Raw genomic sequence first — 15,648 nt, forward strand, 5'->3', positions numbered from 1 at the left:
TGAACGTTGCTGTGTAACTAACATTTTACCATGGGAAATATATCCAGCCGGTGCCATGCAGCTCTTTACACAAACGTCCTTTTAGTGCAAAGTAAATGTTCATATCAGACATGAGGAGCAAATAAAAGCTCTGTGAAATCTACACTGCATACAGCTACCATCAACTTAAATGCAATTATTGTCTGTTTGAGGTTAAGATTCAAGACAGGAAACACTGTGAAATCTGTACAGCAGCATAGATTGTTTAAAAATTATTTATTATTTCTTTTATGCACATTTATGCATGCGTGTGCTCCAAATTTTCATTAATTGTCATTTTTTCCTTGTTTCGGATATTTTTGTCTCTTACGATGCTGTCCTATCAGTAATACTTTAAATAAAACGTTCCCTTTTTCTTTCTTTAGTGTTCTCCTAAACACTGTATGTTCAGTCAGTTCTTGTTTCCTGTTGCAGTGTCACAAAGCAGCAACAAAACGCTCAAGTTTTTGTCCGTTATCTGTCCACTGTGTGCCGTGGACAAAGATAATACACAAGTTTATCACTCTAAGGTCTTACTACACACAGTTTGTTTAAATCACAGCATCTCTGACACGAATGGTAAATATAAACCCCGGTGTTACTGCTGATCTGATTGGCTGTTTGTCAGTGTTACGGGCTGGGGGTTGATGTGACTTTTATTCACTTATCATTTGAAATATGGGTTTGCATTCGATTTGTCCATAAACTGTGTCTTTCTGGGCCGCCCGCTTTATCAGTGCAGCATGGGTCTAAATGCAAACACAGTCTTTGTGCAGTGTAGCTCCTCTCATATGAGGTGCACTCTCCACACTCTTCTTCTGTGTTTTTAGTAAACATTGGAAATTTCTTGCTGGTTAAGGAGTTGGTAAGTTTGCGAAAATGCAGCGATGTCAAGAATAGCTAATTCATGAGACATCAAGGCAGTGCGTTCGGTTTTATTAGAGGACAATGTTCCACAAGAATTCTAAGGCTTTTTCATTTTCAGTAAGAGTATAAAGAGTTTTGCAATATAAAATAAGACTTGAATAGATACGCTGGCATATTTCAAAAGTGTGAAGTTTGAACGTGAACATACTTCCAAAAGTGTTACTGAAAAGCACAGCTTTCTGCAGAGTGCAATGTGTTCTAGGTTGGACCATACAAATATTGTCTGATCCCTTGAGAAAAGTTCCTTCATGCTTTATACTGCCTTTCTATATGGATTTATTTCAAGTCTCATCTTTGTATGCATTTCTGTGGCAGTATGTTTCAAAAGGCTCTGTGATGGAGACTTAACAAACATCACCCTTCTCCACCGGCATGGAAAAGTTCGCAAGGTTGCCTGGAAGAGGTCAGAAAAATATCGAACAGCCTCCTGCTCGCTCAGAAGTCTGAGAATGTCAGGTGAAAGCCGTGTGTAAATTCCACTTCATCATTTGGCGTTTAATGGAATTCAAGTTACAGATTAATTGAGTGAGGGAACAGTCGCTTTCAGATAATTTTCCCACCCACCAACAAACAGAGCATGTGTAGTATAAGTCTGTCCAACTGGCTCTTTACATTCTGGAAAGCAAATGGTCTTTCAATCTATAAATAATATCTGCTAAACCCAGTGGTGCTTTTTATCTTAACAAAGGATGAAGTGGGCTAAATGCTTTCATCCAGAGAGCTGAGGACTTCAGCCTTACTGTAGAAGTGTATTTGCATACAAACAAGCACTTAAAAACAAGCCCTCTGTAAATAACTTACTGAAATCTGAGAAATACATGTGGCTGCACATCTTATTGTTCCAGCTGACAGGAATATCATAAGCTAACCGGTCAATTATTCATCATTTTATCTGGTACTTATTAGATTAAAAATGTATGTCTTCTTTAATTATTTATCCAGCGTGTGTGCTGCAGCGGTAAGGATTTGAATGGCTGGAGATATGGCGTTATGCATTTGTGATTAACATATTCAAATTTATCTGCAAACATTACTACAATTTAGTAATCAGGGTGATTGCCTCTGGCAAATTAGAATAACCTTTTGTCACCCCACACATCAAGTTTTTGATTAGGCCAATTAAAACTCGAGTGTTGCTGCTCTATCTACACTTTACTTTTTTGGAGACAGAAATATCTGCAGCCTGTTTTTGCACAAGTCATTTAACCATTCAAGCTTAATGATGTATCTTCCTTTCATTTACATGGAGTTTGGTAGGTTAAGTCTTTTTTCCTTTATTGCTTTTGAGGATCAAAATTGATCGATAATGAAGGTAAACTTAGGTCGGGCAGAATTTCACGCACAACTGATCCTTCTGTTAATTGTAAGCCGCGTTCAGTGATAGAGAATCGCTGCTTACCTAAAGGTGGCAGCTAATTGTTTTGTGGTCGGTGTTTTATGAGAAAAGAGAAAGTTAAACATTAAATGTATTTAAATTAAATTCTCAGCTAAGCCACAAAACCCATGTTTGGGAAAAAGGTTCAAATATATTTTGGCAGTAAATGAAGCAATTGTAATATTATTATATTAAATAGTATATTTGCTATGTGGTAAATCATACATTCTTTCAAAGAAAAATATGTTTAATATATGCATCAAATAGCTGTAGGCCAATATTTATCATTTGTGCAGATATGATTGACATGTAGAAGTACATTTAATAATGAATATTTCTATAATTAATTTTTAAAAGTCCAGCTCAAAAAATAGTAGTTAACAGTTCTATGAGTATATGCATAGCCACCTGTGGTGTGGCCCCTGGCTCCGCCCCTGTTGTTCAACTGTCCTATTATCCTTTTTCTGTCCTCACTTTTCCTGTGCAGAGGTGTGGATCTTTGAATCTGTGTCTTTCCCTGCAAAAACATCACCACAAACATGTCCACATATAGTCTCACTTACATGTAATTTAATCTCAAATTTTCTGTGGGAGGAATCTGGCGCTTCTGGAGGAAAACCCACACAATTTGTCTGCCACCAACATTTAAACACTGACACTAAGTGACGATGCAAGGGACAAATTAGCAGGATTCAAAGCATTGAATCAAAACAGCTGCAGCAGGAGGTGCAGTGGCATTTAATATTTCATTCTTCCTTGCAGGTTGTCAAAGCCTATAAAAAATAACACCGCCTGTTCTGTTCACTACATGACATTTTTCCATCTTTCAGTATTGCTTTAAAAACATTGTTCACAGTTGTCAGTGACACTGGACAGCTGTGCATCACGATGCCTTGAACTAGCTTGAAATCAAGCAGCCTGCTAATAACCATCAGTTCGAGCATTATCCCTTTGTGTTTCCATATAGTCATATCAAACAGTTCTCAACTTTGATGACAGAACGTAAATATTTCATTTCTAGAAGCCATTTTCTCAAGGAGCAAAATATATTCTGCAGCACTGCTCAAAACACATTATTAATTTATAGATTTGAAACCCCACCAATGCTTCCTCTGTCTGATTTTATACCTTTCAGAGTTGTGCACATCTTAGAGCATCCTATAAAGTCCCTGTCTGGATATCACTTTGCATGCTAGGTCACCCTCTGCTTCTTTCCAAGAGAGAAAGTACACAAAGTAATGGTGGAAATTAGACAGAAAAATCTGGTTTTAGGTTTTTTGACATGCCAAAATTTCTGTTTTGTTTTGTTTTTGGTTAGCGTACATGTAATACATGTAATACAAGTAATGCTGGCTTCCTGTTGCTACTTCTATGATTCACACATCCAAAGCAGGATTTATATTTTTCTCCACCACTGTCGCTAAGTGTATAGCCGACGTCTCATGTATTGCAAGCTCTTTTGAAACCATGCATTTCAGTGTACGTCGTTTCATTTTCACTCCTTATATGTTCTACGTGCTGTCTGTACATTTAGTGATGCTGAGGACTGGTTCTGCGAGTGCCCCCCATTATACACCGGACGGCTGTGCCAGCTCACCTCCTGTGAGCGCAACCCCTGCAGTCACGGAGCCACATGCATCCCGAAGTCACCATTAGAGGCCGTTTGTCTGTGTCCCTATGGAAGACAGGGTCTGCTGTGTGACCAAAGTAAGTGATTCACAGAGCAGCTCCACACGGAACAATGCAGGGCAGATGTAGCAGCTTCATTAAGAGAGTGATCTGCAGACATGTAGTGAATTAGAGCCTTGAGCATTTGGTAGAATCAGCGTCTGTTGTTAAATAAAACGATTAATGAAATTAAATTTTGCTGAAAAAGCAAAAAATCTTCCTCCAGCCATGGAGTCAGATAATCAGGGCAAAAATTGTTGCTACTTGTTTGAATATTCTAGCCTATTTCAAGTTTATAAGATCTTATTTCCCAACAGCTGTCGTTTCAGCACTGTCTCAAATATATATTTTTTTCTTATGTCAGGCTGCTGCTCTGCATTAGTAGTGTTTTAAAGGGAAGGGTTATAAGCAGTTTACTACAGTCATTTTTGTGTATCGTACTATTTGCAAATGTTGTTGACACTTAATTGAGAACTATCATGCACATTTCTAGCTTCCTGTTTTTATTCTCAGACTATACTAGAGTAGCTTTGTATGATTCAGCGATCAAAACAATCCTTATAGCGACACAAATATATACAAACATTTACTTAAATCTTTTAATAAGTGGTGCTGAAGGTTCTGCAGTGTCTTTTAAATTGACACGGCAGGTCTATTAACTTCTCATTAGTGATCATGATTGACTACAGGTCAAATTTGTTTGAGAGCACTCACTCAAATACTCAAAATAAAGTGAAAATCCAAGAACTTACTGAAGATCTAAGAAGGAGAATTGTAGATTTACACAAGCTGGGAAGGTCTCTTGGAGCCATTTCTGGAATGCAAATTCAAATATCATCACTTCAAACAATTGTACAAGTTATTCAGATGTGTTGATGCTTTGCCAAGGTTTGGAAGAAGAGCCAGATTTTCACCTTAAAATGAGAGAAATTTGATTAGGATGTTCAGGATTCACCAAGGCTCAAGCCTACCATGAACTGGAAACTGCTGGAACACCAGTGTCACTGTCCACAGTGAACTAAGTTTTACGTCACCATTGACTCAAAGCAAGAAAGAAGCTGCTGCTCCAAAATTGTCCAGAAGGCATGTGGCTTTTCAAAGGTTTTATGGTCAAATGAGACAAAGATTGTTTGGAGGAGTAAAGGTGATGCATTCAAACCTAAGAATAGTGTACCAGGTGTCAAGCATGGTTGTGGTAGCATCATGCGACGGGACTATTTTGCTGCCTATGGTACTGGGACATTGCACACATTCTTCAACTTCACCTCAGATCAACAGATAGACAGTTGACAAAGTTGGGTGTTCCAACACAACAATGATCACAAACACACATCAAAACTGTTTTTTGAATAGATAAATCAGGCTAACATTAAGCTTCTGGAGTGATTTTTTCCAAAGCCTTGACCTCACTCCTAGTGAATATTTCTGGACAACCCTTAAAAAGTCAGGTCTGTGCGAGGAAACCAAACTATTTAAATGAACTCTACCAATTCTGCCAAGAAGAGTGGTCAAATATCCAGGCGGTCTTGTGCCAGAAGCTATCAAATGTTTCTGGTCAAGATGCAGCTTGCTAAGGAACATTGAACCACATATTAGTGGTGTTGGATGTATATCTTTAATCTTGTATGTTTTAGAGAAAATCCTAAATAAATTCAAACTTGTGCACCCAATTCTTCCTTTTTTACATTTATTAAAGATGTAAACTCTACCCTGAATCTACTCTACCCACAATCCTAAATTGAAAGAGCAACGTCCCTGATTGGTGGCGGTCACTGTTATGTTGGAGGTGTTTAAATCCACAAAGGTTACTTAGTGTAGGTCACGTAGCACTGTGCCATATCAATAACCAAGTTATACTTTTTTGCAAACTACAAATTATATTCACAGCTGTTATTATATAACACTATGATAATGACGGGTAAAGAATTTGGTTGACAACAAGTTATCACTGGCTACCAAGTTGTGATTCAACTTGGTAGCCAAGCATGAGCATGCAGTTTCATACCACTAAATCCTTAATTTTGAAATATAGCATGATGGATTTACAAATTATACTTAAATTGTTTAATATGTCCCAAAATGAATGACTAAACCTATAAACTGAGTAAACTGCATCCTTGTCTTTTTCTGTGCGTGACAGCTAACATGGTTTAAAAATGGCTTTGTTTTCAGTCAAAAGTTTTAGAAAAATGAGATACCTAGAAATGATTAAATAGATTTTTTTTTATTTTATACAATTATCTTTCTATTCTATGATGCTTTCTGTATTATTTTATGTGCTTGTTTTCCAAAAAGTAATGCCATAAAGAAGAGGGCTTCACAGGTCATGGCTCTCAGAAACAAAAGGTTTTGCTTGACTAAACTGGCTGTGGTGGCAGCAGGGTGCTTGGCATATAAGTCGCTCAGCCATGCCACAGCCCCTGTCAGAATCTCAGCACCCACATGCCAAACACAGAAATTTAACCTTCCAGTTTCACACTAAGTATATGGCTGACATTTGAATTTTAATCCTGATAACATCAGACAAGATCAGAGACAAACTGATCACTCCTAAGGTCTCCTGCCTTCCAGGACTTTTTTTTTTAATACTTGCTACTTTGGAGCATGTATCCTGTAGCATGTGGTGCCCTTAGCAAAATACCAGCCGTGATAGCACGGCAGCAAGGCTGTCTTTTATTTATTTTTTCCTTCTATTGTGTCTACTAGGACAGATGAAACAGTAACAATATGTTTTGTATTTTTTTCTTAATATCATATTTTCAGTTCTTTGGTTCAGTTCCCATCAGGTGGCCTGCACAACCAGGAAATGGAGGAAAGGCAAGACTAGGAAGCAAAGCTGGAATGCCTCCAGAATCAAGTTCATGAAACATTCATGCGTATTGAAGATGCCTTCACTCAGAAATATTAATCATCTACCTTTGTACACAAGTTGGAATACCTCCTGTTAAAGATTCATGATTGGAATTGATAGAAATAAAACATGGAAAACAATGTACGGCATTTTCAGTATACGATACTGTCAGTAATAGTACATGTTCTTACAGATACGGATTTATATATTTTACTCCACACTTAGTTATAGTGTGTGTCTTAGACTAGTCTTGTCTAGTTATTATACAGCTAAATGCTGTTTCATCGGTTTAATTTTATGTGTCAAAGTGGTGAAATGACATATTTTGTTATATTTGAACTCTGCCAAAAAAGGGGGGGGGGAAATGATTTCATGAAATTTTAATGTTACTTTCGTCTTCTTGACTCTTTCTGGAAGTTCACTTCTAGTTCACGGACACTTCCTGGGTTTTTTTGCACACGCAGCCCTGAACACAGATGTTCAGGGCATGTGCAGGTCATGGACCTTTCAATAAGATTTAGTCCAATTTCAGCTTGGATTTTGAGCTTTTTTGGGGATCATTATCCTGTTGTGAGTTTTTTGTGGGGGGGTTTTTGCTTAAGTTGGTTTTTTTTTTTTGGTTTTTTTTGCATTCATGCAATACTTGAAATTCATTTTTTTCTGTCCATTTAAAATTTGGGTGCCACACAACCCTAAAGCAGTGTATTTCCACCATCATGCTAAAGTGGATCTCAAGTGCAACGCCTTGTCAAATTGGGTTCAATTTTCTTCAACCATGCAATACTGTTGGTATTATATGGTTTTAAGAGCTCAGTTTTATCTTATCTTTTGACAGTTTCCAGCAAACCTTAGTTGAATACTTTTTGGGATGGTGTCACAGGTGAGGTTGTTTCATGTATACCCTGTTTATCAACACACTGCATGCCATCAGCTAACCCATCCCGTGGATCTGCTTTGTCTTTCAGCACAGCAAATTGCACAGCTTTATCAGAAAGTTTTCTTGCTCTTCCAGATTTTGTCTTGACTTCCACATCTTCCATCCTCTGCCATTTCTTAATGACATTTCATAGAGTGGAAATTGCAAGCTTGAAGTGCCGTGATATCTTTTTATAGCCTTTCCCTCCTTTGTAGGCATCAATTAGCTTCATTTTCAGATCTCAGTACTTGCTTAGAGGAGCTCATGGTTTTTGAGTGCTACCACAAGGTTTGAAGAGTCGGAATTTATCAGCTCTAGAAGTCATCAGCTGACAATTATAAATTCTTCACCTGCCGTGCAAGTCTTAATGAATCGAATAAGGCCAAATAAATTCAAGAAGTTCTAAGACTTTACAGGTAGCAGAGTTCAGCAACTTTATTTAACCTTCATGAGTTATTTTAATGTCTTATTTGCATTTCATATAATCAATTTTAAAGAGCTTCACTCTTTCTCTGTTTGAACAATGTGCAACATTATTGTCGATTAGCAATTTAGTTTAGCAGCGGTGTAAGTTTTTCTTTCATTCTATAGAAACTGAGAAAGTGTTGTTTGCCCAGCATTTATTTATTAATATTTTTTTCAGCTGAGCTGCATACTATATACATGCAGTTTTATGTCTGAATTCATTTCACGATCCAGAGCTGCACGTCACTCTGTTTTTCCTCTGCAGCTCCTGTGCACAGTATTACACAAACACACAGCGAAGTTGAAATGCTATGTAATATTATTTGACAGGATGTGGTGTTATAATCCACAGATGGATGCACTTCGTGGAGGCAGTCCATAAGCTTCTTTGTTAATAATATGTTCCATAACCACCAGTTCCACTCAACACTATTTACAAGAGTTAGCTAAAGGAAACTATAAATGGGAACTGTATGCCAATATACTATTAATGTAGTAACTGCTTAGTGAAATTAAGGAGTAACAGGAAAACACAAGATGTACAGTAATGTGCAAAGGTCTCTAAGAGCCACCTCTTATTTCTTTATATTTTGCTATGAAAATGGGAAGTTACATCCACTGTTATTCTAACACAACCTGAGCTCTCTTAGAGAAGCTTTCTTGTCATTTTTTAAGTAGTCTTCAGGAATAATCCTCCGGGCTTCTTGAAGAACAGTCAGAGCTCTTCTCTAGGTGTTGGATGCCTTTTGTTCCATCTCATTTAAAATGATTGCACACTGCTTTAATAATGCTGAGATCTAGGCTCTGGATCTCAACATTAATCTGACGATACTTTTCAACATTCATAATTCCATCAACCCCACTGGCTGAAATACAGCCCACGATAGAGCCTCCACCGTGTTTTTACAGATGGCTGTAGACACTCACTGTTGTACTACACCACCACCATGCCAAGATATATCAAATTTCCATCTAATAGCTCTTTGAAAATGACTTGTTGGGGTAATAAATACTATTTTATGCCTCACAGACTCTGTGTTTGCGACAGTCTGCTGGTAACAAGGTGCCTAACGATACATTTTAAAGTTGGTTCTGTGATAACTATCTGTTATGTGTAGAAACAACAATGTATCATCCAATGAGTTAAATGCATTTTTTATACATGAATAATTCACAGCTCCATGTTAAGTTGCTTAACAAACATGACTGAAAATTAGTGAAAAAGCAGCCGATGCCCAAAGAAACACTATTGCTCAAGACCACTTTAAAAACGAGAATGTCTGGCAGCGTGCAAAATACGAAGAAAAAAACAAAGAAATGTAAAGGACTATTTACTGCAACAGTAATCTGTTAAACTCCTAAAACTCATGAATCACTTTGAGGTCTTTGTGATCTTTTTAGTACTCCCAAAGATAACCGAGAGGAAATGATTGTTCAGCCACCTTCACAACATAAATTAGCCCCGTTTTATGTCATTTGGATGACACAAAATTAACAACATATGCAAAATGAAAGAAACTTTGGTGCATTAGATCTATACAGTAAAGAACTTTTAGTGTCAAAAGATAAGATGCTCAGTAATTAAAAAGGAGCTGTTTAATTAAAGATATACAACAGCATGAAATATCCACCACTTACACAAAGAAGAATTTTCAAAAGCAATGGCACAAATGTTAAGTCAGTCAAAGTAAGTATGGAAATACATTTTCATGATGAATTTTGGTCAAATTATGTATTTACAGGGATAAACTATTTTGTATAGAAACACAGCATTTCATTTAAAAAAATATATTTTAAGGGTGTCGATGTGGAAAGAAAAAGAGAGAGCTTAGTTGTTATTATAGCATCATGTTTAATATCAAATCAAAAACAGCACGGTTTAAAAATAGGTGTTGGCTCTATAACATGGTGGCCACTACACTACATGAAGCAATAGACAAACACAACCAGCTCTAGCAGACTGGAGATGATAACAGAAGCATTTGCGGGTTTATTAATAATTTAGCAGCCAAACAGAGCTGAGGGCAGTCGCGGAGGGGTGCTCTGAAGCCCTCTAAGCCATCGCCTGGGGCTGAAGAAGAATATGCAAGGTGTTTGAGTGAAGAAGAGCAGTTTTGTGTTTGAATCCACACTGCAACAACAACAAGTAGTTTTCGATAAGCATGGGCAAATTCACATTGAGTCCCCTGTGTAAAATCAAGTGGATGGGTATGCTGAAATGGAGTACAAGCAGGATCATTACTGAATCAACGATGCGTTCAGAATAAGTAAACTTGAGATTGTAATTGAATATCGTTGGGGTTATTGCGATACCCTTGTGAACAAAGGGTACGATGCTAAGCTTGCTCGGCAGAATCCTTCCTAAACAGCTACTAATGAAAACAGAATAGGATGAGAAAAGGTGGTAGTATTTGAAAACAGGTCATCATGCTAGAGCATCGGATGAGGAAACGTTTCACCAACTCCTGGTCTGTATTGTGTGGCAATAGTGCCATCTTTTGGTAGGCTCTGAGGTGAATGATGAATCAGACCTCTTACTTTGAACAAAATGAACACACATGCACCGCAGAGCCTGTAGCAGCTAATCCATAAGCATATACAGTACAAATGTGAGCTTTCAAGCGTGTTCTGAATGTGTTTGCTTTGCAGCCGTCAATATCACTCGTCCCAGATTCAGTGGAAGTGATGAGTTTGGTTACACCTCCTTCGTGGCTTATTCCTCCATCCCGAGCCTCAGTTTCTTCTACGAATTCAAGCTGAATTTTACGCTTGCGGACAGTTCCTCTGCTGTCAAAGACAACCTTATGCTGTTTGCTGGACGTAAAGGACAAGGTGAGCAAAATCCTGACACTTGGATAGCAGTTTAAATTATCTATAAGCTCCAGTGAAACAATAATTTGAGAAGTTTGAGTTTCCAAACTGATTTGAGGATTTTGAAAGAAACACTAGTGCAATTTAGTGTCACCTGCTGTGTATGATAATGGCTGTCTAATGGAGTTCCACACGTCTTTGAGATTCTCCGTTCCCCTAAGGATTTTTCTTTCTTATGAGATTTTCAGGAATTAATGAGTTCAACACTTTGTTGATTTCCAGCTAAACGCTTATTGTTTTTTACTTTCAAAAGAAGCATGTGAGCATTCCTCGGATAAAATCAACACATGAACCGAGCTTCTTAAAAGAATTAAACAGCTAATTAAATTAGATGGACTATTAGGTGTAAATGTGCACTGTGTTGGGGTCAGCAGGGTCTCCTTTCTGTGGGGCCAGATTTGGAAGCAGATACTTGCTATGCCTTTGTTCTCAGCATATTTCATTAAAATAATAATAAAAAAATAATGATAATAATGAAATAGAAACACTAGATCATGGGTCTTGCGCACTTGTTTCTTTTAAGAGCCATCAAGGTGGAGGCACAAGAAATAAGAGTAATATGAATGATGAAAGACTCAAACAACTGAAGAGCATTCTTGAAATGTTACAAATTCAAAGGTGCAATTTATTTTTGAGGCCAAGCAGTAAAACTGTGTAGCCATCAAAGACCATCATCTTCTCCTGCCCTTCTTACTTCTTCTCCAGAACCGGCAGCAGGTTTCATGTCTGCAGCTTGAGCACTTTGTTTGTCACGAGGCACTTAGAAGTAAATTTATACGCCTATGTCTCCACACATTTCCCCACTTGTCAAAAACTCAAACAGCTACTTCTTGTGTCCCTAAATTTTCTGAGAGACCATGCCAAAATTTAAGTCGACCTAAGCAGCGTTGATTAATTGACTTGGCATATGAAATTTTAACAAAATGTCAAATGAGAGTATTTGAAAAGCCAGGCCATCCTTTTTCATATCTTATGGATACACCATTCGCAACTGTAACCACCAACAAATGGCCATCTAGATCATTTTACATAAGGAGTAGTATTAGATAAGTTTGCTCTTTTTGTAGAACTGCTTCCCTGAGCCATTAAACAGAATGAAAGATGAAAGCATTATTGGATATAACAAATTTATCATCCTTTGTCAATCCACTATCTGATTAACAGCTTTGGCCGTGCTTCTTTCACACAGCTGAGTCCATTAAAAATCTCAAAATCCAAGTTTCAACAAGCTCAGTTTATATTTTCAAACTCACTACTAAATATCATTAAACAAGACCTGGTTGGCTTGATTAAACTCAGCTGTCTTTTATATCATTTCCAACATCAAAATTTTAATTTTCCTGAAAATATAACGTTTGCAATGATCCCTATTATTGCACTCTGGGCCTGTTCTTCATTATAGTCAACACTGGAGAAACTACTCCAGTTCTGCCGGACTTCATATTGAAAATACTCTTTTTAAGAATCTCCTCATTCGGCATATTTTATTCATAGATAAATCAGTTAAGACCCACAGCTACTTTAAATTTCTCACCATAAATATCATCCTCACCGCCTGGTGGAAAGCAAAAACGACACACTTGACCTCAGACTATCTCCGTCTTCTCGTGCAACTATCTGGTGTAACCTTATGTTTAAAATCAATGAGGAACGTCGCTGCATTGAGAGACGTAAAAAAGCCCGGGGCACCTTTTTATTTGCAGCTCTCTCATGAACCGAGACCCTCTTAGACAAACATTTAACTTACCCTATAAATCTAATCGCCAGGACAAACAGTGGAATGAGACCATTAAAAAAAATTATATTCAAGACTTCCACAACTTCATCCTTTTATGTTTACTGAAACTGTGTTCATTTTGACTCCCAAAATTACTTTCCAGACATCAGACTTGAATATAGATCAATCAGAGATTGATTGGCTAACTTTCTGCAACATCCTCCTTATCATACAACTCAAACATTCAGCTAATCCATTATAGGTCTCACACAGAGAACAGCTCATCACTCACAAGTTGTACTGAATGAGCTTCACAGACAACAAAGCCTTTGCACATCGTCCCACCTCAACAGAAAACTACTTTATGACTCCACAGCAGCTGGACTCTTTTGTTTGGAGGTCATGGAATAGCTGTTCTTGATTTCCCGCTCTATTAAGATAAAATTATCCATTTAGGAAAACCATTGTGTTTAGTCAAAGTATGTAAATGTATTAATGAAAGTGGAACACCTTTTTTTGCCTGTGTATTTTGAGTGTACTGTGTTGGAGGGTAACTTTCTTCATATTTTGAAGGCAATGATGGGGACGACTTCCTTGCTTTAGGATTAAAAAGTGGAAGACTTGTACATAGATTCAACCTCGGATCGGGGATAGCAACCATCGTTAGTGATCGACTGAACCATCAGATCAACATCCACACCGTCACGTTTGGAAGGTCTAAGAAAACAGGATGGCTGAAGGTGATTTGAAGATTGCTGTGTCCCTTTTAGTAACTGTACATATTTAGTGTGCTTACTGTATAGAGACATTTAAATTAAATCATGTAACCATTTCAATAAAATAGAGCATCCCAGCCCAGAGGTACCTGATCATTTAGGATTTAGGTTTAGTCCCAAGGTAAGTTTGAGGAGCTCACAAGATATTTAAACAATCAAAACAACACCAAGATACACAAAGTTCTAAAGATTTTTCTTTGAAAAATACTGATTACTTCATTCGGTCTTTTGATCATTCCAATTAAGAAATTAGAAAATTAAATTGCTTAATGGGACTCTGCTAAAGTCAATTCTATTTCATTCATTTTTAATTTTGTAGATCAGACTTATCTTTATCTGCCGTTTGTACACATTAGGTTTCTCTAACATCTGAATAGATAACTTTTAATAAGAGTATTAAAAGTGGATGCAAAGATTGACTGAGGGATTGAATGTATAACAGACTAATGGAGACTTACTGGAAGAAGGGATTTACAATAACTGTGATAAACCACTCAGTGAGCCCTGTTTTTACTGTGCACGTATTCACATAAAAACTTAGGTTTTATCTTGCCTTGTTGTCATAGTGAGGGCTGATAAATGTTGTCATACAGACTCAAAAAAAATCAGGTTTTTTTGTACCAACAGATCATTTTAGTCCAATGATCAGGGTAAGAGTGATTTGTATATATTTTTTTGCACCTATCTGAATGCAGTGGGAAAATCCGCAAGCTGCAGGATAGATACTATCGAGACGGCGAGGGCTGAGATCTCTGGCGACTTGCCTCAAAGGAGGCTGTTTCAGGGATGTATAGTAGCTGCTGTGCCTAATAAGTAGACATACGCTGAATAAGTCAGTTTTGAATCCCAGGTCTCAGATTTTTTTTGCAAAGTTGGCAGATTATTATAGAAAGTGTGCTCCCTCACTGACAGTGAGCCATCATGAATATTGACATTTGTACTACGTGTGTTTCAGGTTGACGGCCAACGTAACAGGACAGGATTGTCTCCAGGACCTCTGGTGGGCCTCAATGTTTTCAACCAGCTCTTTGTAGGTGGATATAATGAGTACACCCCTGAACTACTGCCACTTGGCTCCAGGTTCCGTCATGGCTTTCAGGGTAAGACTGCTACGGCTTTATTAGAACGCAGCGTTGCTATCTGGAATAAGAGCACTGGGGCTTGGAGTTTCTCCCAGGATCTCTGTCATTTTGTAAGCAGAGGGGAAGGTGTGTAATGAAAAGGGAGTTACAGGCTCAGACTGTGTATGAGGCTGGAACAAAGCTTTGAGGTTGATTGTATCTGCACCCTGTAATTGCTTTGCACCCAATACAGTGTGTTGTGTGTAAATCCATTCCTCTGCTGATAAGTCACTTGAACAAGGGTGCTATCCAAATAATCTTTGTCATCATCAACATCATTTATGCTTTCTCTCAGGTGACCTCATGTAGGAATGCTTTTTGGAGAGCATTCATATTGCCTGCTAATGTGCAGAGCTGTGACGCAAAATTGCCATGACCATAATGATGACAACAGCTATGAATATCATCACGACCATATTCGGCAGTCTCCGCACTACAGCAGTGAACCTTGTTATTATAAAATGTCATGGCAGATCCATTTGGGGTGAACAAAAGCTTTTTATTTTTAAGGACTTGAGCGATTTTGTGTGTTTGCCTATTCATCATCATCTGATTCATTTTTCTGCTCGGCAAATAAGCCTTCAAAAATCAAATCAGCTGTGATAAAGCATCAGTTTGCCCATGCGGTATTAGGCTATCACAGTTCCCTGTAATGGTAAGCACTACCGGAGACAGGCAACACTGGTGGAACCATAACCTTTCTACTCAGGATGTAATGAGAACTCATGAGAGCCTAATCAGATCTGTGTGACCTTCATCGAGCCCTAATCATGATGGCTGGCAGTGAACACACTGATAATGCACTTCACTCCCAGTTATCAAAAGATCCACACTCCCCTGTGGAAAGAACGAAGAAGAGGCTGTGTGGGTAAAAAAAAAAAAAAGAAGTAAAAAAATCAGGTAGTCAATTTAAGCTGTTGATCAAATATACAGAAATGGGGAT

The 15,648-nt window shown here is 37.8% G+C and overlaps 1 protein-coding gene across 1 annotated transcript in view; it reads left to right on the plus strand.

Moving 5' to 3' along the window:
* eys (eyes shut homolog) overlaps positions 1-15,648 on the plus strand; it is a 158,268-nt gene that overhangs the window by 136,024 nt on the left and 6,596 nt on the right. The window contains exons 42-45 of the mRNA XM_039621642.1: positions 3,855-4,027; positions 10,870-11,052; positions 13,382-13,548; positions 14,540-14,684. Of these exons, the coding sequence (XP_039477576.1) occupies positions 3,855-4,027; positions 10,870-11,052; positions 13,382-13,548; positions 14,540-14,684 (668 nt within the window). The remainder of the gene's footprint in view (positions 1-3,854; positions 4,028-10,869; positions 11,053-13,381; positions 13,549-14,539; positions 14,685-15,648) is intronic.

This window comes from Oreochromis aureus, linkage group 13 (genome assembly GCF_013358895.1).
Source record: "Oreochromis aureus strain Israel breed Guangdong linkage group 13, ZZ_aureus, whole genome shotgun sequence".
Taxonomy (NCBI): Eukaryota; Metazoa; Chordata; class Actinopteri; order Cichliformes; family Cichlidae; genus Oreochromis; species Oreochromis aureus.